The 26124-nt window shown below is 38.3% G+C and overlaps 1 protein-coding gene across 14 annotated transcripts in view; it reads right to left on the bottom strand.

Moving 5' to 3' along the window:
- The window catches only part of TENM3 (teneurin transmembrane protein 3), a 410560-nt gene that overhangs the window by 96352 nt on the left and 288084 nt on the right, over positions 1-26124 (bottom strand). For all 14 annotated transcript variants that reach the window (XM_085058723.1, XM_085058722.1, XM_085058727.1 and 11 more), the window contains 2 exons: positions 20936-21174; positions 574-696 (listed from right to left, as the gene is read on the bottom strand). In XM_085058723.1, coding sequence (XP_084914849.1) covers positions 574-696; positions 20936-21174 — 362 coding nt within the window. The remainder of the gene's footprint in view (positions 1-573; positions 697-20935; positions 21175-26124) is intronic.

Below are 26124 nucleotides of genomic sequence, written 5' to 3'. Positions count from 1 at the left end.
ATTATCATGGGACACACACACATAATCTTTTGTCCAAAAACTACTGAGACTAAGATTGAATCTTAGTATCAGGTCCCCCTTACGCAACAGCATGTCCTGACACCTTGGGCCCCTGGCTTTGTTGTGGCCATTTCTTCAACATGAGCCCCCTAAGGCAGGATGGTCCTAGCCAGCCTCAGCACCATCCTGCTGTCTTGGGGGAATCCACAACAACCATTGCATTATCAAATATTTTAGAGTAAGCAGAGGTTCTGCTTCTCTGGATATGGTGAGAGCTTTCCCAGCCTCATCAAATATCACACGTAAATTCCTGTGAGAAATTTGGTTGACAGCTAGTAAGATCAGCTTTCCTAGTAAGATCAGCATTATTGCCTGGGATTCACAGGCCCCTTCACATGCTGGTAGGAGAAACTGTGTGCTCCTGTTTATCTATTTAAAATTACTATTACTTACAAATGCTCTGTACTTGTGTTAAATGTTGAGTTTTGGAGGAAAACTGTTACAGTTTGATGATGTAAGACATGAAGGAAGTGTTCCAAAAGAAGGAAAAAATATGGTGCCCATTTCACTTACCATTATCTCCAGCAGGAACTGTTACAGGATGTGTTGGCACAGTATCAGAATTCACTTTTCCATTCTCAAATGTATCATTTTCAGTTTGCTGCAACTGCCAGTTGAGGCCAAACAGATGCATTGCTGGTGGTAGAGGACACAGGTTATTTGATGCTTTTAACCACAATGACAAATCGCACAAATAATGACTTTCCATGCTTCATTGTGGAATAGCAACTCATACATTAAAAAAAATTAAATTACACCAACAAGCATTCACAGACTAATAGTTCAGCAATGGCACTAAGCAATTGCTGCCACTGTCCTTTAATGATACAGTCCTTCAGTGAACACATTTGACAGAAAGCTCACCAGTCTCATTTTGAGTCTTTTACCGGTCTCAAATCAATGTTCAAAAGGATAGGCAGTAATTATGTTCTTTTTTCTCTTTTTTTCTTTCATTTTTGATCCTTCTGAAGAGACAAATCATTTAAGTGAACTCCTAAATGACCTACTAAAATAAATTATTTTCCCAGCAGAGGGATCCATCCTGGTTAGCCACGAAAAGAAAAAATACAGGAGGAGAGGAAGGCAGGTGCTGTGGGTGTTGCAGGGCTAGCATGAGCACTTCATGCTGTCAACAACACCCTGCACAACCTTCTGTTACATGCCCATTCTCCATGCTAGTCTACAAAATGAGGCCAAGACCACAAGCAGAGCCAGAGACACTGGGGCATGTTGCTCTGATAATGGTAATGTGCAGCTAGGTTTCTGAATTAATTCCCCACAACCCTGCTCATTTGAAAGGTGATACCATGTTAAAAAGTTTAGCTATGTTAATTATGAGACAGAGTCAACCTTCCATGGTGTTAGGGGAAACTTAAGGAACCTTAATCACCAGGGATTAAAGAATGAACCCTTTGTCTAAACTTTTAGAGCAAAAATATGGAAAAAAATCCACCTTAATGCTATAGTGTGATACTCATAACATATGCAATTTCATGCTGTCTGTGGATTATTTTCTTCTCTTCCAATGTCTCTACATTGCCACTAAAACTAATTTTATTGTAATTACTCTACTTTGTGTTTGGTATAGCATGGGTTGGCTCATTCCATGACAATGGTTATCTGCAAAGCAGCTAAAATAGTCTTTCAGTGCTACTAGGGAATAAAAATACACTGGGAAAAAAATCTGTAATCACATATTTTAACTATTAGTGAAAAATATAAGGAAGATAATTCACTGTACTTTTTTGCTTCTGTTCCTTCTCTCTCTCTGAAGCAGATCACTGCTACCGTCAATATTACTAATTTATTCATTCCCTCTATACAAATAGCAAAAAAATTCTTCATCCCTTTCAGTTTCATCTCTGATCTTTCAACCTCTCTGTATTGACCATGGCAACCCTTACTTAAGATGAACAGGCATTAATGGAAGTTTACTTAGCCAGGCAGAAAAAACTGCAGAATTAAGATGTTGTCTGCCAGGTCTTTGCCTTAAAGCTTCCCCCTTACCCTGAACAGAACAAAAAACCAGAATGCAACTAAAGGCCTGTTACTGAATACTTCAAAGACTGAAATCCCCACTACAGATGACATATTCTCTTTGTTCCAAGTCTCTGACTCTACTATTACTCTTCTTTCCCAGACCTTAAATTGCCTGTCAAACCCTGATAATGTAGAATGTTCCTTGACCCTAAAAACATCTTTCTTTTTTCACCTCTCAACTCTTGTTAAACCATAATTCTGACCACCATCATCTCTGGCACAACACTAGAATTAGCCATTATTATTTTGACCCTACCTTAGCTGAAATCCTTATTTATGTATTAATCACCTGACAATTGTATCTGTTTTAATATATTTCAATAAAATCCCTAGGGTCAAACTCTACTATTTGTTATATTAGTTCATTTCACTGTCAGCAATGAAAGACTGCAAACAGCTAAATATTTCATTATTTAAACCCAGTACATTTCTTGCTTTCAAGTCGGGAGATCGAAATCATCACTCTGAACTTTGCTGTCTTCTTATCCCTTTTATTAATTCTTCTGGAGAAAAAAAGAAAGTGACATTCATTTGTAACTCTAGAAACACAGGAGCTTAGAACATCATTAACATCTCCCAATGTTATGTAAATGCCCTGTGCCTCTTCATGCTCCACTGGGAGATCAGAAGGCGAAGCTCCAACACGACCTTCTAGCCATTTCCTCCTAATTCAAAACAGCTGGAATTTGAAGTCTTCAAAGGCAAGGACTGTGGGATCTATATTGATTACATCTCACAAAACCACATAAGTGACAACTACCTTTTCTTTGTGTTTGTACTGATGTGAGTCCCACTGTAGTTTACTGTCAAAGATAGGGAGTATTAGCTGTATCCCTCAAATATACTATTCCTCTCTCAGCTTTGACGACAAACTAGAAACAAGTTCAATACACAATGTTTAATGAAAATGAACAGATGGATAAATGCAGCTATTTCACAGATTGTGAATGTAGGAATATTTTTTAAGCAGACAAAAACTGTTGGTAGACAATTCCATTGACAAAACTTACAGTATCTACTAATACACTAAATAATTCAATGATGTAATCTCTCTGAGCTAGTGCTATGTAATTCAGAGAATTCTCTTTTCACTCCAAACATGAAAACAACAGGAAAGACATAGGCTTGTTGCTAAATTTCTTTAGAGATTATGAACTTTAGGAACACAGGTAAATCAACTGATTGAGACAAACTCATGCACTATTAGGTCAATCAAAATTGGTCTTCTCTCAACTGGCCATCAATATAAAAGCAAACTTTAGGGCTTTATCAGTTTTATAAGGACAGTGAGGCATCTGATAAAAATTCTTGATGCTATTATGAATCTGATTAGCAGCACCTGGTACTGGTACCTCTGTGGGATATCGGAGACCTTCAAGTCAAATGGCATGAACTAGTTTTGAATTTCCAAAGGGAGAATGATGCAATCAGACTGCAGAGATACATATGTTTGTTTCATTTCCTTCGATCTACAAAAGGATGAAGGCCTTCTTCCAGCTTTGGGATGGGGATGTAAGAGATGAATCCCCTTCTCTGTTTCTATTGTGTTCAGAGAAGTTGTACATTTACTTATTTTATAAAGAATTTGATATATGAAACAAAAAATAAAGCAAAAGCATTTGAAGCAAAATACATTTCATTATTTCCTGCTGCTATTTTTGTCCCAAATCTAATGTAAAACAGTTTCCTGATTTTTGGATTAGATATTGCCTATCAGGTCTGGTTTATTCCCAATCCATTTGGAATTTATTTGGGGTTAGACAATGACAAGGAAACCAAGAGACCCTTCTTAGAGTCACTAGCCCTGAGTCAGCCAAATCTATGGGGATACCAACACTGGAACAACTTTCGTTCAATACTGGCATAACTTTGACAGCAGCAAGGACTTGTCTGAGAATGCCAGATGCCTCTAACCAGAAGGCAAGGCAGACTGTGATGGTTGTGGTCACGGATCACAACTCCTCAATCGAAACAACCCACAGCTGCAAGTATGCATGAATTCTAAGGGGATGGGAGAAAAGACAGGTTGTCCCAATTCCAAATGTGCCCACAAACCCTAACAAAAGCCTCCTTTTACTTGTATCAAGACTGGGATGATTGCTTCCATTGTGGGACAAGATGGCTTTTTTAAGCAGAAAAACAGACGATGATATCAAGGGGAAAGGAGTCCAGGAAGGTTGGATGTGCTTTAAGGAAGGAAATCTTAAAAACACAGGAGCAGGCCATCCCCATGTGTTGAAAGGTGAGCTGGTGGGGAAGAAGATAGACCTGGATGAACAGAGAGCTTTGAATGGAACTCAGGGAGAAAATGAGAGTTTATCGCCTCTGGAAAAAGGTGTCAGCAGCCCAGAAGGACTACAAGGTGTTGTGAGGCCATGCAGGGAGAAAATTAGAAGGACCAAAGCTCATCTAGAACTTAATGAGGCCACTGCTGTAAAAGACAACCAATGATTTCACAATCACATCAACAAGAAAAGGAGAGCTAAGGAGAACCTCCATCTTTTCTTGGATAAACAGAGCTGCAAATGGTGAGGAAAAGCCTGAGGTACTTAATTCCTTCCTTGTTTCATTTGTTAATAATAAGACCAGTTGTCATCAGGGTATCCAGCCCTCAGAGCTGGAAGACAGAAACAGGGAGCAGAGCAAAGCCCCCATACTGTCAAAGGGAATTGTCAGTGACCTGCTATGCAACTTATGCAACTGTGTCCAGCTTTCTTCACTACAGGAAAGACATTGAGCGACTCAAACACATGCAGGGAAGGGCAACGAAGCTGGTGAAGGGTTTGGAGCACAAGTTTTATGAGGAGCAGCTGATGCAGCTGGGGTTGCTTAGGCAGAGAAAGTGAGGTTCGTGGGAGACCTTCATGCTCTCTACAACTACCTAAAGGCAGCTTGTAGTAAGGTGAGTGTCAGTCTCTTCTCCCAAGTTAACAGGCCAAGAGGAAATGGCCTCAAATTATGTCAGGGTCATTTATATCAGGTATTAGGAAAAAATGTTTTCATGGCAAGGGTTGTAAAACATTGGAACAGACTGCTCAGGGAAGTAGTGAAGACACCATCCCCAGAAGTGTTAAAAAAACCTGTGGCTATGACTCCTTAGGACATGGTTTAATGATGAACATGATGGTGGTGCTAGGCTGACAGTTTGATATGATGATTTAAAAGTTTTTTTCCATCTTTTACTATTTAACCTACAATCAGTTACATTTCTTTTAACTTAAACAAAATTAAACTTAATTTTAATTAATTTTAATTTAAATTTAATTTACGAAAAAACTTCCATCTTTATCCTATGATTCTAGAATCTTCTACCTATTCTACTGTTTCAGTCCCTACTTCTATTCTGCAAAGCAATCTCTAGTTACCAAGAGTTCTTCGTTTGCAGAAGCTGTGCTACCATTTATCTTTGGACTGAGTTACGGCAGCATTTGTACTGCTACTGGACAAATTATCTGCATGGCCAGCCTTTAGAGTGTGGTGATGGTCTAAGTGGTGAGGAGTGCATTCCCTCTAACAGAGTGGAAAGAAGAGGCATCAGAGACGAGAAAGCTCTCTTGGATCTGGGCTGCTCTTGGAATGAACAGAGTACCAGTATCTGTGTGAGTGTGGTGCTGGTGGATATGGCTAAATTCACCAGAACAAATCCCAAACATAAAAGCAGCAACCACATTAACAGTTGGGCTCTTGCCCTCCCCCATTCCCCTCGCCAAGTAGACCAGGATATTCAAAAATTCAGAGCTCAAATAAAGGAGTGCATTTGTAGCAACAGTAACCTTAATGGTAACATAACAATGCTATCATTTATTGCAGGCTATTGGGTAATCTTGCCATCTGGCATCACACAATTCACTGAAGGCTTTCTGAACCATCTTAAACTGCCTTTTCAAGCTTGGTTGATCTTGCCTTTCACTGTGTAACCGAAGTCTAGCTATTTTGGTTTGTAATCAGTCTACAAAGCCTTTCATGTCCACTCAATAATTAAAATAGAAACTAAGAATACATTTCACAGCAAACACTTGAAAAAAAACCACTAGTTTACACTGTGCAAAACATTTTGCAATGATCTCCTTCAGGAAGAAGTTGTCCTTTTGTTGTGCATGCTCCTTTTTCAAGCTAGTAATTCAGTGCTTTATGCATTACCTTTACGAGGAACTTGTTCTTGAGCAAATACACTGTATTATCACTTCAAAACCCTCTCCAAGACTCTCTTGCATCCAAAACGGAATCAGTCCTTTATTAGTAGGTGGTAAGAAAGATGGATAATTTATGTAACTAACTGGCAGAACTAGAACTGTGAGAGCTGAAACCTACCTGCTGCATTTGACTGGGGAGTGCCTTCCCTTTGCCACTTTGCTCAGTATTTCAAAGTCCTCTTCTGCCAAAATTATGAGAGGCACAAAAAAGAATTTTAACAGAAAACCAATCTATGTAGCTGTTTTCCCATTTAGCAAGGACTTGTCTGAATTTTTTCCCCTGTCTCATACACTTGAATGCTATGAGGGTATGACAGCAAGTTCACAAAGGAAATACATAGGTGTTATAATGATTCAGTGTCCAGTGTAGCTGCAAACAGAAAACTAAGTTTAGATCAGATCTGAATATACACACAACGCTGGGGTTTATGACTATCAGATATTTTTTTTTCTTTGCAGAAAAGGGTAGAGATAGAACAAAAAAAGCCAGAGAAACTTATTGTTCTGGTCAAAATTCAAGGTTGTCTCTATTGTAACTGACCAGGATCAACCAAAACTTTTTCTAAAGTACTCTAAGTGACAAATATGCTCACATGAAACACAAAGGTCATAGCAAACACCCTGTGAGCTGCGCAGGTGAAAGAATCACAGATGCAGATCCTGAGGATGCACAAACAAAAACCATACACGTACAAGCAGAGGCTTTATTCCAGTCCTACAGTAATGGAAGATGTAACCCTCTGAAGTATCAGTCAGAAGTGCCAGAAATTCAAGACCTTCTATTCTGAATCTGGCAACTTGTTTTTCACAGGAAAGAATTCTAAAGGTGACACAGGGCATTTCAGGAGAACAAGAATTCACAGGTAAGAGGATTCTTTTGAGTAGAAAGAAGAAGAAACAGAGTTGCCTGAAAGGGAAATGGACTTCCAGTGTTCCTCCAGCTTTTCTTAGAATAATGACAGATGAAAAATTAACACTAGACAGCAGAAAGAAAAAACACTGGCTATCTCTAAAGAGCAAGCATCGCCACAAGACCTCTGGAGATAAAGCCTATGGAGTATGTTCTATAAACATAAAGAACTCAACACCATAGGGAAAGTCCACAAGAGGAACTGAGTGATGTTGGCGACCCTCCTTGCTTTCTCCCATGTGTTTTACAAGGTATGGTAATCAAGTCTTACTATTCATGAAGCTGTGCTTGAAGATGAGCTCCTTGCTAAGTTACTGAACTCATGTTCCAGGACTGCCACTGCTACATATTTCCGAGTGGTGGTATTTTCAAACTATGGTCTAAAAAATTGCTTCCTTAGAATTAATAGAAAAATCTTTATGCACATTTGCACATAAGGAAAAGTGAACATAATCTATATTTAAAGCAATGCAAAAAGATTATAATTTAAACGAAGCAAATTGCAATTATTGCTCAATCTTGTTGAAGGATTATCTTCTAGTTCATCTCCCTGTTGGCAATACACTTTAAAATGAAATATTTGAACACTGAAGTGGTTTTTAAAATTATCTTCCATATATTTTTCTTGCAGCCATAATTAGAATCTAAACCTATTTTATTCTGAAGGACCTGAAGTGGACCAGAAGACATGCAAATGAACTGTCAGTGATTTGCATTCATTTGCTTTTTTCTAAGATAATAGGATACCTTGGATGTTGCTGCAGATCAAATAGTGAATTAAAAATAGTTAATTAAAAATTAAATAAAGTGAATTAAAAGTTAAAATGACAAGTTTTTTGTTACTCAAAGTTTGTTTTTCTCAAATCAACAAACCCCTTGTCATTTCTGAATTCAAAATAACTTTAAAGTGTGTGCTTTTGAGGATCTTTAAAAGACTAGACTCTAGCAACATCATATAAAAGTTTCTGAACATATACACTGAATGTAAAAATCTTTAGTATGGTGCTGTATGAAGAACCCTATCAAGATCAACACAGTAACCAAAGAAGTGTGGTATTTTCCCTTTCATCCTGAACCGTTGAATGGGTCCATCGATTTTACTGTTTCATCTGCAATCCAACCTTTCTAGTCTATTCCTCATTTTCTCTTGGAACCTTTTAACAAAGAATTTGCAAAACATGAAAAAAATTTGCCTAGAAAAAATATAGCAATAAAGGTATATCAGCTATCTACTATGAATAAACTTACTCTCTTTGACCACTAATCAAAGATGATTACATGACACTTCAAAGTATTGTTGCATTTGAACTGTTAAGAAAGATGTGTGCTAGTCTTGGTGTAAATATTTTTTCTACATTTGCCCTAAGATGGAACATTTATTCCTCTGAAAACTTGTACACTAGATGTCTCATTTCAGTTGTCAAGCCAGGAACTTTTATGTAACAATGGTCTAATTCTGTCAACTGCATTATATGAGGCACATTTAAAGCTTAAGGGAGAATTCAGATTTCTTAAAACAGAAACAAAGATAATTATTCAGTAGGCTCTTATTTAAATAAAATGTATCTGTTATGTCTTGTTTAAGATTTACCCATTTATTCTGATGAACAGCAAACCTATCCCATTTTATAATAGTCTTTGGTATACCTAAATAGTCTTTAGTATTATCCTGGGCTTTCTTCTCAACATAACTTTATTTTTTTTCTTCAGCTAATGTTGTTCAGTCTAAAAAGAGGGTGAAAAATCATTGCAGGTACAGAAATGATGGGGAAAGGCATATTAGATTGCTGACTCTTCTCGAGGCAAGGGTTGTTTTGTGTCTTCTAGTTCATACAAAGGCGTGAAAAACATCCTGTAAATTTTGGGTTTCTATCTAATAAAGTCATAATCAATGACTTTGTTTCTAAGTGTTGTGGGGGAGAAGAAAATTTCCGTGATTTGCACTTTTCAAGACCAGGTTAAGACTACAGGCTAAAAATTTTTCTGTGTTCTTTCAGGAATTTCTGTATTTTATTGCTTCTCATTCTTTAACTCTTTCCTTTCCTTCCTTCAGCTTTCATTCTGGGAAAGAGCTGAGGCTCATGTTATTTTAGTTTTTTTTTACCACTCCAATGGAAGTCTTGTTTTATGCTTTAGATAACAACCCTAATAAAACAGAAGTGTTAAGAAAAGCAATGACAAAGTAATGTCTCAAAATTGATTGGAAACACCTTTCTCAGGTAAGAGCATTGATGAAGGGATCCAACCATTTTTATAGTTCAAAAGCCTTATTTATTACAAAGAAACCAACCACCCCAAACCCAAACCAAACAAAACCACCACAAATCTCTTGAGGGATATAATTAAGTGGCTCTATATGATCATGCATAGCCTATTTGCATGTTGATGGCACAAAGAAGTGCAGCGTGATGAAAAGATTTATGAACCAAAGGAAAAAGAAACAGGGGCCAATTAATGCCATGTTCAAAGGACACACCGAGCTGGGAGTTTATACTATACAGTGAAACACTTGTGTTGCATATTTCCATCTCATGACTGGCTAAGAAGATCAAAGCATTTTTATTCCATATTAAGAATGACAGAATATTACAGCAAACATGCAATAAGGATAAATGTAATAAGCTTTAATAAAAGATGATAATAAGGCCTGATAAGAACTTTTGGAATGTCACCAAATCTGAAATGTAAGATGAAAGCATCTGCATGTAGAGATTGTAGTGTGTTATTTGGAACCCCACAGAGCTAAACTGTGATTAGAACTCCATATTTTTCCATAAATTAGCTTTTGTTTTGGATTTCCTGCTGAGATCATATGCAAGTTGATTGAATGTGCAAGTCAATATATAGGTTTTCTAATCCTTTGCTGTTTTTTAGGCTTCATGATATTGCAATTACAGCAGTCCACTTGTAGATCAAAGGTACATGATTAAGGCCAAAAGAAAATAACCTATAACCTCTTTACAAAGCTTCTTCACGGTGATTTAGACCTGTCCATGATAATTACCACTCACCTATCTGAACCGCGCAATTATGTACATGCATAAACCAACTACTACATGCAGATCAACTTGCAAGCCCACAGAATTTCCACTTGAATCCATATTTAAAAACAGAATAGAGATGCTGATTTCATCTTCAAAGGCGCCTTTTTACACAACTCTATCTCAACCTCAACACCTCCAATGTAAACTTGTAAGCCATTAGCTATCTGCATAAGCAAATAATCTTGTGCAAATGCTTAGTTCAAAACCCCAAGGTTTACAACAGTTCAATGATTGCAGTCATCCTATTACTGAAATATCGCCACCACTCTAGGAACTGGCTACTAGATAAGGCATCCTTTATTATATAGTCATTAATACGTTTTATGGGCATTGGAATAACACACCATGTTCCTCCACTATAGTGAAATGTGTTTTTTATAAAACTATTCCTGTAAGCAAAGTTGTACTGTAGGTACGTGAAAGATATTACCAATAAAAAGCAAACAGAAAAAAATAATTTACCATGTATGATTTATGAAAGGAAACTGCGACATAGAGAGAAACTTACTGTTAATTGTTTGTAAAGCCAGTGAATTGCTTGCAAGCTAGTTTGTAAACCACTTTGTATTTTGTATCAGTTATGTAAGCCTTGGAAAAAACAAGCTAGGATTACAGTTTCACATTGATTTTTTTTCCCTTTGAGGTTAAATCAGCCACAGCACTGAATTGTAAAGTCTTACCAGTGATATTAAGAATAGCTAGTCTTAGCACTAAAGTAACTGTCACTTATAAAATTGATAGAGAACACCAACTACTCCTTTTACTGTGTGAAAAGACATTGGATCAGTAATAAGGATGTGTGTTTTAAAATTATCCTCTACTTTTGGCTACAGCTGAATTGAAATAACAGTAAGGATTGCATCTCTCCTTTTCAAACATGGATACCACAATTTCATTGCCGCTACTTGAAAATACTAACAGGAGATGGAAAAGAAGCAGCTGGGGACCTTTAAAAACCTGGGAAATAATTTAAAAAGATAAGTAACTTTTCCTTAGAAGTGTCAAAAAATTTGGAGTGAGTCAAATGAAGACCCACTGTCCAGCAAAAAAAACTCAAAGAAAAGTGGCACGGGACTTGGCATTTCAAAGATGAAAGAGAAGGCAAAACAACATATAAGCGTGGAGCTTTCACAAGTGAAGATAAATTTATTGTATCCAATTATTGTGTTACACCTCATGAAACCAGTGGTTAGCAATAGGTTAACTCTATGCAGCTGAATATTTTTTTACTTTTCAATGAGTATTATTGAAATTAAAATACTACTCTTCCTGTACCATCATAAGAGTAACTTAGAAGTATTTCTAAATTAAAAAACTCACAGGAAACATACTTATTTCTACACTTAGAGGTTTCTGGAGTAGCTAATTTTCCAAATTGATTTACAATACCTAACCCCCCCACATTACTGCTTCTACAGAACTAGTAAAAGATGTATTTGTGTGACCCTGTTTTATCAAATATTGTCAAAACCACTCTGGTTTTGTTTGATTAATTTTATTATTGAGGAAAAGCAAGCTTTTGAAATGTAAATGTCCACATCACCTAAACAGTTGTAGCACATTTCTTTTTCCTGGATTATAAAACTACAGATACTGTTACAGGTGACAATTCCTAAGAGGCAATGGGCTTGGGGCTTTTTTTGTGAATGGAGTTGTCTGAAATGGCATCTATTTCCTGTCCGCTTCAGAGGATATCTAACTTTCATCCATAATTAATCCCTGCAGTGGGCTAATTACACTCATACAAAGCCCATGTTTTCTTGTGATCTCAGTCATAAATGTAATATCAAATGGTTTCACTTAAAGCAAGGTTGGACACATGTACTTGACCTTCTCATTCTATAGTGCTTGGGTATGGAGAGGTTTACCAAAATCTCATCTAAGTCAGACATTTTTAACAGCATGAATTTTTTTAAAGCACTCAGAAACAGAACACAGAAAAGATCTAAGAAAAGATTCCAGTTTACAGAAAAGATGCAATTCATACATGAAACTACCAGCTTTAATACCTGTATTGTCATGCAAATATCACAGCAGACAGCACATCTCTATGAGCTGGCTTCTTTCTTCACAGGCATGAGTTAGAAATTAATTGAAACTACCAGCAAAGAAGAGAAGATTAATCCTATGTCCACAACTTGAGTAATCACCCAAGCAATTTAATATCTGCTTTACAAAATCTCTTAATCAAAAGCATTCATTTGAAGTATTACACACGTTTACATACTACTAAAATACACTTCATGTTTACCTGGACTGATAAAATACAAAGAACATCTCTTAAACTAATCTGAGCTTGCTATTTATCAAAAACTGGTGCATTTTAACTGAAGATCTCATTAGTCTGAAAAATTGCTAATATTTGGGAGTCTAGCAGAGGACTATAGGAGGAGTGCAGAAGGACAAAACATGCTTGCAAGACATTTCAGTATTCCTGAAAGCAGCATCCAGTTTTTGAAAAAACATCATACTGCTTCACAACATGATGTGTGGGATTTATGGGCAATGACATCATAATGTCATCTTGCAGATTATTACTACATCTCTTATGTTGCCAGAATTACTGAGTTTCAATTTTCTCCACTGAGAAAAAGTAGAAGGGTGACAGGACTATTGCCAAAAATCTCGTGATAAATCTTAATTAGAATACAAGCCTTTAGAGCAGAGGTGGGTATACTCCTTGACAGATTAACTTTTTTAATCCCTTGAAATCTTGTCAAGTCTCTTTTAACCTCCTGATTGTCAATTACACGTTCCTACATCCTTTTGTGTGAGGATTATCTTTCTCAATGAACATTTTATTCTCAGTGCCACTAACAATAATAGCAAGTGACATCCACAACACCAATCAACTATTGATTGCACTCCTGAAACAGAAATATTATGCTTTGCACTTAATCTGGAACACAGCAACAAGCTCTTTGCTTTAAAAGCGTCAACCAAAAGCATTATCCACAATGGTATTCTTGCAAGAGACAAGAAAGTATATTTCACGTTTATGCTTCAAGACACAAATGTTCAACGTGTTTAGATTTTGTACTATTTCAAAAGATGAAAGATGTTGAAAATAAATTCAGCCGAATCAGGTGGTGAAGCACAACAACTTCATTTTTGGACTAGTCTTTCTATCTCTGTCTCCCAGACTGGAAAGAAAAAATGTGGTGAACATGAGAAATTACATTATTATTTACAAAATATTTCCACTCTTAGGAAGCCCAATGAGCTAATCACCAATGCTGTACATGTTAGATGAAATTCAAACAGATATCAAAAATTCATAGCTTTGGGATACCAAGGAAAATAATTTGATCTCATGTTAGACAGAGCTGAAGACCTTTATAACGCATGAAGTCATGGAAATACTAGCTGTAATATTAAGCCTGATGTTAAAGCATAAAAAGAGTGTAGGAAGTCACATTTGTATCTGCATACTGCCATTTACCAAGTACGTGTCAGGAATGAGTGAAAGGAATTGACTGAACAAATATTAGTAAGGCAAAGGCTACATTTATCAATTATCTGACTTTCATTATTCTAATTTTAAAGATTTTTAAGTACTGACATAGAAGTAGGATGTCGGTACTTCAGACTTCAAGGACTATTCTAAGGTCCATTCAGGAGTTAAAATCCTGTAGAAATTTCAGGAGGTGGTTTTCTAGCTGCTAAATAATTGTGCTGTACTACATTCACCAGGTAGCTGACCGCACACTGAAGGCCCAGTTGAAGTGACTACACACCCTTTGGCCTGCCTTCTAGTTAAGACTACATACCTTCTGCTCTGGCAGGAGACAGCAACAAGTGGCACTGATGTCAAACAACACGTGGGCAGATTTTGTCAGGCACAGAGCAGAGCCACACATGCTGGGGAGGCAGAGCCCTACACATGGCATTGCCACCAGAAGCAGCCAGCTTCTAGCTGCCCCCGACACTCGGAGCTAAGAGAGATCTGGAAACGTCCATTCTGGACAGAGGAGAGACATCATTATGAACCTAATCCACTGCTTCTTAATTTGAGAGACAGCCACTTCCAAATCCCACCAAGCTTTAATTTTGGAAAAAAAGGATGAAAAGGAGCATGGCTGCTGCCTCCAAATGCATTAGAGACACATGAAACCTCCCCTAAAAGCCCCATGGATTGTTAAAATGAATAGGCAGTCCGCACTTTGCAAGAAGTGGTGTACTTTCTATGGTGCTGGAGACCCTGGCTGTCTTCACAAATTCAGATACAGGCACACAGCGAGCAAGAGCATGAGAACATCGATGTGGTTCTGCTAGGTGCATGGTGCAATCAGACAATGCTAAGGAGCCACACTTAGATAAGACAGCTGGCATACTTTCTCAGAAAGATTTACATAATAGAAGTTTCTCTGCTGTAGATTTTTGCATGGTAGTTTGAATACATTGTGAAAATCTCAGAGTACTTTATTCTAATGATGACAACAGATCAAAAGGAAAACAATTTTTTTTTAAAGAATCAGATATATAAATATATTAATTTACCTCATGGCTTTAATTTGTTGGAAAAGGAAATGGGGTGAGAGCATAGATCTCGCTAACTGTAAAAGTCTGCCACGTATCTGTAGACAGGAAACATGTTCCAACCCCCACACCTCAGTGAAGCTCTAGACATAGCTAAGGTCCCAGCAAAACTGATTGAAGCAGACAGAAAGGGGAAGAGAATGAAGAAAGCCAAAAGTTCTTGATGAAACTCTCAGCGACAATGGCATTACAATACTCAAAATTAAATGTATGTCAAAGAGAAAAACAGTTTCTATAAACATATAATGAAAGTAAAGGTGATTAATGGCAATTAAACTATATTCTCCCTCATGCCTGTTAATTACAATACCTATGCTGGGTATTGTAATAAAAATTCAATTTAAATGGCATTATTAATTAAGTTGTTTTCCTTATTCCTGGCAGTAACTGAGCTTTATAAACAGCAGAATAATGTTAACTTGGCATTGCAATCAAAAAGAAATATTATATTGTTCTTTATTGATGAAGTAAAATAGATTATTTTGATTACAGGTATATTTAGTCATTGCTTTAGTCACAAAATTCAGTTCTATAATTGTCATGGCTGTATATCCATTGTTTCTGGGGAGTGGTTCTGCCCTACTACGACTTCTGCCACTGAACCCAACAGCAAGGGCATCTGGTCCTCCACAATCTGGGAGCATACATGGGTGCCAGCAGCCGTCATACTAAATCCTGAGAAATACGGGAGAACCTCAGACAACAAACTCAGAAATAGCACTGAAGACACAGAAAGTAAATCCCAGTCTACAGAAACAGACAATTTTAGAATTTTTAACGATTACTTAAAACTTGCCTGCAGATAGTTACACACTATCTTTCACACTTTGCATCCTTCTGATGTATCAGTCTCCTCTAATAATGAAATTTGTTTGCTATTTTTCCTGGACACGTCCTTCTTCTCTTTCTACCTTAAAAACTCTTAAGTTGCTTGTTTCTTATTCTCAGGAAGTTTTTGAGATAACTCTGAAGACAGTTGTTCATTATTAGAAATATACTGGCATATAATAAGCTTATTTTTACTAACTTCAGATGATGATAAAACAGTAAAAATTTTAGATGGGCAAAAAACACGAGTGCATATCACAATAATTGCAGAATAAGCACAGTGTAGCTATTTTTATACAGTGTAGAAAGCAGTAATAAAAATGATAAAGGCAACAGTGATAAAAGTAGTCATGTGGCCTTTTTAATGAAATAAAATTATTTTTCCTTTTTTTGTTTGTTTTTGTTTTCTTTTCTTATGACATGTAAATACTTGCTTTATCACAAAGAATAGCTGGCTGGTCTATATTCTCTTGTGCATTCAAAGGATGTTTTATGTTCATAGAAACTTATTTAGCAGACATAAGACAAAATTCATGACAGATACATGCAATTTTTCAGTGTACAACTCTTCAAGCTTAGTTGACTGAATCTGGTATTGTTCAGTCCCAACAATGACTGAGGAAAACTGCTCTCCTTTTTGGTTCAATGTACAGTGAAAATGGCAGTAATTTTTTGTACTGATTGAGACAATGCTAAGACAGTGCCATTGGCAATGGAAAATCAATTGCCAGAGCAACTTATGGAGAGGAAATAGGGGTTCTGATGTCCCCAAATTCTCATTAATTTTATCCAGCTGCTGAATCTACAGAAGAAATAATTACACTACAGAAGAAATAATTAGAACAGTACAAATCAGTTTGTTAATACAGCTGATCAGAGTCTGTGATATGGACAACAACATATTGGAAACAACTCCTTCTGACTGGTCAGTTCTCCATAATTACACAGTGGATTTTTCTGTTAGGAAAAAAATCACATCCAAGAACAACAAGCTCCTTCCCTTAGCAAAACCCAAGTAGACAAGGAACATCCTAAAAAGTGGAATTGAAGGATGGCAGTTATGTATAAAACTTTGACTTGGTGCCCATATTTGACCTAGGAGGTTCTCTAAAGAACTTTCCCTTCATTCATTCACTGCAAATGATGGATGCTGAAGGAGGCAGTAAGCCATGGGGAGACAAAGGACAAAGTTCTGTGTTGTCTCCACATTGTAAAACTGGATTCTGTTTCTGGGTCTCACATGGAGACTCTACCAAGTTGGGTAAAACTATAACGGGTATATAGAAAGAAGTCCAACAAAGGCAACTTCATACTTCTTACTCTTTAATGGCTTACGTTTAATAGTGTTATTCCTAGTCTTCCAAAGAGGAAAAAAGATTCTAAAATCTTCATGTTGGAAAAAAAAGGTTGCTTTTTTCCTTGGTTGCAAATCTGATTACAGACAGAAGTTAAACACACTAGCAGCTTGAAGAAATTCCAGTGTAAACTTCACCCCAAAATGAGGCAGTTTAAACTCTTTACTCCCATTTTTTAATACATTATTTCAGGGAGCTTTTCCTTGAATCTTTTAATTTAAACTAGAGCTATTTTTAATTCCTGTCTTCTCTATGTTGCTGCACTATCTTTTGGTTCAGCACTTGCATGTTTCTGTTACTTTACTTCTTTCTCAACCATTTAACAGTAGATGCAGCCTCTAAGCAAAAGACCAATATTTTCCACAACTCACATCTATTTTCTCTAAAAATTAGCAGTTCCAATTGACATGAACAGTAAGCTTAAATATTTTGTACATTGCAGAATGGTAGAGAGAGACCACAAGGGCTAGAAAAGCAAGAATGCATAAGAAGACTTTCCTTTACACTGAAATAACATTTTCAATTCCTTGTGATCCCCAAGACTGCATTAAGTGGCTTTAGAGTGTAGTGTTTGCTCTGGTCTCTACCCATGCTGACACTCTCTGCTCTCACCTCATCTTTGCAGACTTTGTAAACGTAGGAGTCTTTCCTGTCACAGTGATGGAAGAAGTGCAAGACACACCAGACTCTTGATGCAGCTCCTTCCTCTGGCTGGGCTAATTGACGGAGCAGTAATTGACTGAGCAGTTCTGCAAAGGCAGACATGAAGTCTAGCAAACTGTCTCTTCTGCCTTATGTCGCCTGAGCAGAGGCAGCGAGATCTCAAGTCACTTTCTCTACCCCATACTCACTGTAACTAAAATAAGCCTAGGCATGACATTTCATCTCTCTGCATTTCTGAGAAGGGCCTGGTTACACCTTCATTCACTGGAAGAGTGGTCTATTAGTCCTTCAGTCTACAGCTGCCACAGTCACACAATGGACATCAGCCACACTACCTTCTTTATCAATGTGTACTGTCATATTTTGCAGCAATCATGCTGCAAAATGGGTGGTTTTCCCAGCTCTTGACAGTTATGCTTCATACTGAATTCCTTCTTTCATGCAAATGCTACAAGGCTGCAGGATTTTCATGCTTGTGGCAACACATCTCTGTGAAGTACAAAACAAGTCTCAAACTGACTATACAAACATGACATGCCACCTCAGCTGCTGTAAACATCAGCAGAGATGTCAGACCACTGTATTGGAGGCATGTCACAGGACGCTAGAGGTCACACAATACTGCAATCCTTCCCTCTTTTTTATGTTACATTCAATTTCCTACTCAGTCATTTCCCTTTCACACCTATATTATGAAACATGTCTCCTCTGAAGACAGGCTAAGCGAGTTTGGGTTATTCAGCCTGAAGAAGAGAAAGCTCTGGGAAGACCTTACAGAAGTCTTCTATTACCTAAAGGGGACCTGAAAGACACCAGGAGAGGGACTTCTCACAAAGACAGGAGGAAGGAGAATGGCTTTAACTGAAATAGGACAGGTTTTGATTAGTTTTAGGACGAAATCCTTTACTGTGAGGGTGGTCAGACAATGGAAGAGGTTGCCCAGAGAAGTCGTGGATGCCCCATCCCTGGATGTATTCAAGGTCAGGTTGGATGCTTCTTTGAGCAGTCTGGTATAGCACAAGGTGTCCCTGTCCATGGCAGGGTGTTTGGAACTAGATGATCTTAAACATCTGTTCTAAACTAAACCATTCTAGGATTCTATGAAATGGTTATCTAAGATGAAGGAGTGCTTCCATCTTACATTAACGACTTCTACTGATTTATACTTAGATGGCCTATTAAATGGAGAATATTTCTGATATTACATCTGGAGAGATGGGAAAACCACATATATGAATGAGTGCAATCCATTCGTGATTTTATGGACACAAAGTTCTCTAGAGAGCATCACTGAGTGCTGAATTTTACATTTAGATTGCTGAGTTAGCTGAAATATGTGTAATATCACCAGTAGGCATTGAGCTCCCTATTGACTAAGGGCAGAGGAAGGCTGTTGTACATTGTTTATTTCAGCAAGGATGTGAGTTGGCGTGCACCCATGAAATGAAATGTTGTACAGCTATTCTTTTTTATTTTTTACAGGGTATGTGAATAAATGATGTGTGGAGCTGAAAGCTCTTGCTCACTGGAAAGCTAGGTTCTTTTACCCGAATACAGGAATAGAGTGCATTAGACATGCTTATATTTCTTAATGTGCCTATGGGAGAAATAATCCGGTACAGCTATCTTCCCGTGCCCCTCAGATTCATAAGCAATCTGGCTCTTTGGGGCTAGCAAAGTGTAGAGCTCAGCTCACAATCAGGTCTCCAGTGTTTTCCTATATCTATATCTGTTTTTCTCAGCTCCTGACAGTGATACTTCATGCTGAATTCTTTCTTTCATATTTATGCATTTATTTAGTAGCAGATGTTTACTGCTGATGATTTGTGAGGCAATATTACAGAGACTGAGAACAATTAATGTGTTTTATAAGTCGGATTATTTCAATCCCACTTAAAAAAAGATCTAGTGTCAAAACTTAACTCTGAACCTCAGTTTTAAAATCCTTGCACATTCACACAAAATAACCACAAATCCAGTGACTGAAGGAGGCTGAACAGCAGTGGCAAGCCCTACATTTGCATATATGTCTTTTGCTCTTTGGGGCTGGCAGCAGAGGTGGAAAGGATGCCCAGGAGGCTCAGCTTCGCTGGGTCAGAGGGCAATTTCTCCAGCGACTCAGCGACCCAGTTTCTCGCACTGTTCACAGGAGTCTCAACCAAGTAAGAACTACTTCAAAGGCTCTATACAGCTTACGCTGTGTCTCGCATTGAAATGCAACAAGCTTGTTTGAACAACGACGAAGATTTAAGGATCTTAATGCCTTCTAGGCTCTATTATTAATTTACGCTGATTTTAAAAAGAAGAAAGGAAAGAGATTTTGACTCTCTTCTATTTTATTTCCTTGACTCCCTAAGACTCTTAACTTGTGTGCAACCAATAACAAAAACCAGACCATTACAAGTATATTTCCATAACTGTGGTGACCTAAACTTCGAATTAACCAATCAGTTAAAATAAAGACTTTGAAGACCATTTACAGACTCAGAGATGAAAAAATCTGCAATCTGGACGAAGAGACAGAGGAAGGTAGGAGTACAAAATGATCCTGTTCCGTTCCCTTATTAAAGTCAAGGACATTTTCTCATAGCCAAGCACCGCTCCTATTAACAGCCAAAAACTCAAATTATATAATATTTATACTCAACATTTATGAAAATAAAAAATTAACGAGATGATGAAATAAAGGATATCTTCTAAAATAAAATTTGGGAAATGGAATTTACCAAACAAATAGAGAAAAATTACAATAATTAAAAATAAACAACCCACAAGAGAAGAAGAAGTCTACATCTTCACTGCACGTTTTCCGTTTTGAAAATTATTTTCCTTAGTTCGCAATCAAACATCTGTATTAGACTTTTGTTCTAGCTCTATACACAAACATACACGTATGTAATGATGAAATAAGTGATAGTTAGCATTCCAAAAGAGTTTATTAGCAATATTTCAGCTAAATGAGAGCAAAAGAGGTCCAAAGAAATGCTGCTAACTATATTCACATCATGGAACCTTAACAGCCTACATTTTACACACACTTTTATAAGCAGTTGACACAACAATTTAATTGTAGTCCAAATACTTCTCTGAAGTTAGTTCACTGACCATCAAGCTACAAGCTACAGAATGCTTGCAAAATATTCAAATTTTCCAATTTCTCTGAACAATTGGGACTTTTCATTAAATCCTTGTGGCTTTTACTGTTACCAAAGACTTTGCTAGTTTAAGGTTAGTATGTCACAGTCCATATACAATCCATCAGACAGCACTGTTCATAGTGCCAATATAAAAAACGGGACTCACCTATAAAGTAGGACAGCAGTATTGCCAGCAGCACTGAGACTCCTACAGCACAGAGTGCAGTACATTTCCAGCTACAGTACTTTGAAGACTTCTTGAATTTAAAAGCACTTCTGGATAGAGTGTTCCTAGGTAGTGGCCGAGTAGGAGGGGAATAAACAGAGCCGGATGCCATTGTGTACCCTGGTGTTGCAGTACTGAACAGCGGTGTGGTCCCTGTTCCTGTTTTGAATAGGAAATGCCTGTGAAAGAAAGAGCATATGGTAAAGTATAAAAGTATATAAAACTGGAGCTTTATCATAACTCTTGTTTGAAGTTGCCTATTTTTCAAATAGCTAACAACATCCAATCTACAAAGGGTCATAGAAGCAATAACTTGTCACAACACTCAGACATAAATAGACACGTTCCCTTTACCTAAAGACCAAAGCCCCCCAAACATTAGTAATACACTGGTGTCCAGACAGGAAACAGAACTACCCAAAATACAGTGTAGCAGGCAGGAAGTCTTTCATAGTTTATCCAACAAGTAGGGACAGGCTTTCTGCTGCTGTTTATTTGTGTTGGCTTCTGCTACAGACGACAGGGAACTCCATTAAAAAGTCAATAATGAGCAATGTGACTGCAGCCCACACTACTAGGCACAGCTTTCCTGGGTTAAGTACAAGGAAAACACCAATCTCCCAGTTACAAACTTTTGGCAACTTTTCCAAAAATAGTCAGTTAAAAATATTTTTTAAAAAACCGTCTCAAGTACTCAGTTCACTAATTCACATCTTCTTGCACATAATTTTACCATAAAAAGATATGATTAAGCAGCTAGTTACAGCCTAGGAGAAGTATTCTTATGAAATATATTTATTAAGTGTTCAAGAACACCAAAAACCAGCCACAGATATGAAAAGGAAAGACAAAGTTAAGATGTACTGTGAGTTACCAGTAAACTTGTTTTCTTTCAGTTAAAATCTCCAAAGGAAATATTACTCCCTGAGCTTCTCTATGGTAGAATCCTTTAATTTTAGTTCATGCAATCATAATTACTTTGAAAGAGCCTCTCAGCATGGCATACTCTACCTGGAGTTTTTCTCCCGAAGAACATACACAACTCTATGAACAACAAAACCTCAAAGAAAGATCTTTGCACCAGGTGTGTCCCACCAATTTGTTGTGTTGGCAACTCTGTAGCATATGGCTTGCCCAGTCCTAATTAAGCACTGCAAAAGGAATACATTATATCTAAAAATGCTAAGAAAGCATACGGTGGAGACTTTGAACTTACCAACCGCACAGCTAAATAGAACCAGAAAGGTGTTTGGGTTTTGCCATAGCTAAGAGACACTCATGAATTGCTGATACCCAAGTCCTCCTGAGCGTAAGCGCACGCCTACGCTGTATTTGCCTACTGCCTGTCACCTATACAGCATGGGTCAGAGGATCCAGCACCAACTGAGCTAGCTGTGCAGGGGAAAAGCTTTACTAATTACACCATGTGGCACTGTGAACTGCTTCTTAGATGATGGGACTTTGATTCTCTGGGACCCATGCTTGGATTCTTGCATAGTAATGGACCAATTTACACTGTAGAGGCACTATAAATTAATTTGCTCCACTGCTGCCAGAGAAAAATAACAGCAGTTGATAAGATTTGTTGTTTACAGGTGATTTTGCTAGGGGGAGTTAACAGATAAATTAAAACATCTTGGCATAGGCCCTCTACTTGAAAATATTTGCATTACAAACATGATTCCATGAAATATTTGACATAGGGTTACTTCATTCTGAACAATATTAAACTTGATAGCAGCAACAACAGAAGGATATGCACTAGATCTACTGATGCACAACAGCACATCCCCAATTTTTTTTGGCTTCTGAGTTCAGAGTATAACCAACATTCTCAAAAGACAAAGCCCTGGTGGCTTAAACCCTGTCTAAGAAGGTCCTTCATTAAAAGTCGTGACATTTTCAATGTAGCAAACACCAAAACAATAACTAGCCCTATGTAGAAATGTTTACAACAGCATTACTCTGATTGTACAGATTCACAGAATCATGTATATTCATTAAGTCCCGATAAAGAATCTTATCCACTTGACCTTTACTGCTTTTCCATTCCTGGCTACATATGGTAAATGCTATGTCCAGGTATATTTAACAAACAGTGTCTACACAGATCCCAAGAAAATGCAAAACACGAAGGTAGCTGTTTCCCTTTCCATGTGCAATGTGTACCATTTTGGGGGACAGAAGGAAGGCCATACAGCAGACACAATAATACTCCTCCTATATATCAGCTTCCATGTTAAAAATAAGTTGTCTGACCACCTGTAATTTTCACATCCTCCTTCTCTTGCTGTTAGACTCAACGGACTAAAAATGGAAATAGGCATTATACAATCACTTGAATAGAACTCCATATACTTTAAGCTTTAACAAAATAGTGCAATAAAACAGTCCACCATAGATATTTTCCCTTTTTTTTTTTTTTCTCTAAGAAAATGAGAATTGATGTTGTCTTCGGTAGACCACAGACTACTAGAGACTGTAATCCATATTCTCACAGCCTTTGAGGAGTTAATCCCATAGATAAACTCAAGAGATGACCATGGTGATGTGAACTGTCATAACTCTCACAGTCCACCTCAGGCATCAAGGTAATGAAAAAAAAAATTAACTTTTATATGTGAATCTTAGAAAAATTTAGGTTGGAAATGACCCTTAAGATCATTGAGTCCAACTGTTAACTCAGCACTGCCAAGTTCACCTCTAAACCATGTCCCTAAATGCCACATTGACACATTTTTGAAATATCTGGAGGAATTATGACTCAACCACCTCCCTGGGCAGACTGTTCTGAAGCTTGACAACCCTTTCGAGGATGAAGTTTTTCCACCCCTGGTGCAACTTGAAGCCATTTCTTCTTGTCCTATGGCTTTTTACTTGTGAGAAGAGACCACCAACCTGCACCTGGCTATAGCCTCCTTTCAGATGGTTGCGAGAGCAATATCACCCCCCAAGCCTCCTTTTCTCCAGGCCAAACAACCCCAGCTCGCTCCCTCAGCCACTCCTCATAAGGCTTGTGCTCCAGACCCTTCATCAGCTCCACTGCCCTTCTCTGGATCTGCTCCAGCACCTCAATGTCCTCCTTGCAGTGAGGGGCCCGGAGCTGAATACAGCACTCAAGGTGTGGCCTCACCAGTGTCGAGTACAGAGGGAAGATCCTTCCCTGGTCCTGCTGCCACGTTATGTTTGATACAGGCCAGGAAGCCATTGGCCTTCTTGGCCATCTGGGCACACTGCTGGATCATGTTCAGCTGCTGTCAACTAGCCACTCCAGGACTTTTCTGCAAGACAGCTTTCCAGCCACTCTTCCCCCAACCTGTCACGCTGCAGGAGGTTTTTGTTACCCAAGCACAGGACCCAGCACTTGGCCTCATTTAACCTTATACAACTGGCCTTTGATCCAGCCCAACTGGCCTATTGATCCAGCCTGTCCAGATCCCTCTGTGGAACCTTCTACTCTCGAGCAGACCAACACTCCCACCCAGCGTGGTGTCTCTGTGAACTTGCTGAGGGTGCGCTCAATCTCCTCATTAATAAAACACTGACAAAGACTGTTGATAACAGATAAAGCATCACCAGCTGGGCAAGGGAGGGGATTGTCCTGCTCTGCTCTGCACTGCTGCAGCCTCACCTTGAGTATTGTGAGCAGTTTTGGGCACCACGGTGTAAGAAGGATATAAAGTTATTACAGGGCATACAAAGGAGGACAAGGAAGATGGTGAAAGGCCTTGAGGGGAGGCCATATGAGGACCGGCTGAGGGCACTTGGTTTGTTCAGCCTGAAAGAGACTGAGGAGAGACCTCATTGTGGTCTCAATTCCTTGTGAGGGGAAGAGGAGAGGCAGGCACTGATCCCTTCTCTGTGGTGACCAGTGACAGGGCCCAAGGGAATGGTCTGAAACTGTGTCAGGGGAGGTTTAGGTTGGATATCAGGAAAAGGTTCTTCACCCAGAGGATGGCTGGGCACAGGAACAGACTCCCCAGGGAAGAGGTCATGGCACCAAGCCTGACAGTCTGGCAAGTGTTTGGAAAACACTTTTGGGCACAGGTGTGACCCTTGGGGATGGTCCTGTGCAGGGCTGGGAGTTGAACTTGATGATCTTTGTGGGTCCTTTCCAACTCAGCTTATTCTGTGATTCTGTGAAATTAAACAGGGCTGGTCCCAACACTGAGCCATTGGGAACACCACTCGTGACTGGCCACCAGCTGGATGTAACTCCATTCAGCACTCTCTGGGCCCGTCCATTCAGCCAGTTTTCTACCCAGTGAGGAGTATACCTGTCCATGCCAGGATCAGCCAGTTTCTTCAGGAGAATGTGTGGGAATTCAGGAGTACGAATTCAGGAGTGTGTTGTCTTAGGTAGCTCACAGCACAGATCCTCACTTTAAACTATTCACCTGTGCTTTGAATCCCATGAATACAATGCCAGCATGGTTGCACCATCTGGCTGAACGCTGAGGGAAAAATAATGACAGAAAAGCCAGTCTGGCATCTTCATGTGGGTTAAGAAAATTTGTTTGGATCTCTCTATTTCTAATGAGAGGAGTTACTAACAAAGTTGTCAGAGACTCTCCTGCTACATTAACTCCGAGTGATAAGTATTTAAAGTGTAATACTATCAGACTTGCACATCTTGTCTGCCTCACTGAGCCATGCCAAACTGTTCCTATGAGACTCTTAGAAGGATATGGTATCTGACAACAAATCCAGGCTGCTTCCAGATAATGCTGAAATTCTTATGCTCTTGAAATAGAATCCATCCACTAATGACTTTAATTATGTATCTATCTATCTATCTATCTATCTAACTTGTCTTTCCAAACTATGGAACACAAATAGCTAATTTCTAAAGCCTAAACTGTTTGTACTACTTGACCAGGCACTGACTTACGGGAAATTACACTATATTTCATCTCACAGGGAGCTTATAGCATCTGCAATAGTTTATCTTCCCTTCAAAATTGATCACATAACATGCACTTGCTAGATCTTCACGTAAGCAGCACTTTAAATATTTTATTAAGCTATGAAGTACAAAAATCCAGTGAATCATGCTAATATTGTACAAGATAAGCCAGTTCTGTTTTATTAAATAATTAATTCAACTTTTAAAGCAAATAATATTCTAC

Source organism: Lichenostomus cassidix, chromosome 4 (assembly GCF_008360975.1).
Source record: "Lichenostomus cassidix isolate B80296 chromosome 4, HeHo_3.0, whole genome shotgun sequence".
Taxonomy (NCBI): Eukaryota; Metazoa; Chordata; class Aves; order Passeriformes; family Meliphagidae; genus Lichenostomus; species Lichenostomus cassidix.
The sequence above is the reverse complement of the archived record's forward strand: the minus strand, read 5'-3'. Positions and strand labels throughout refer to the sequence as shown.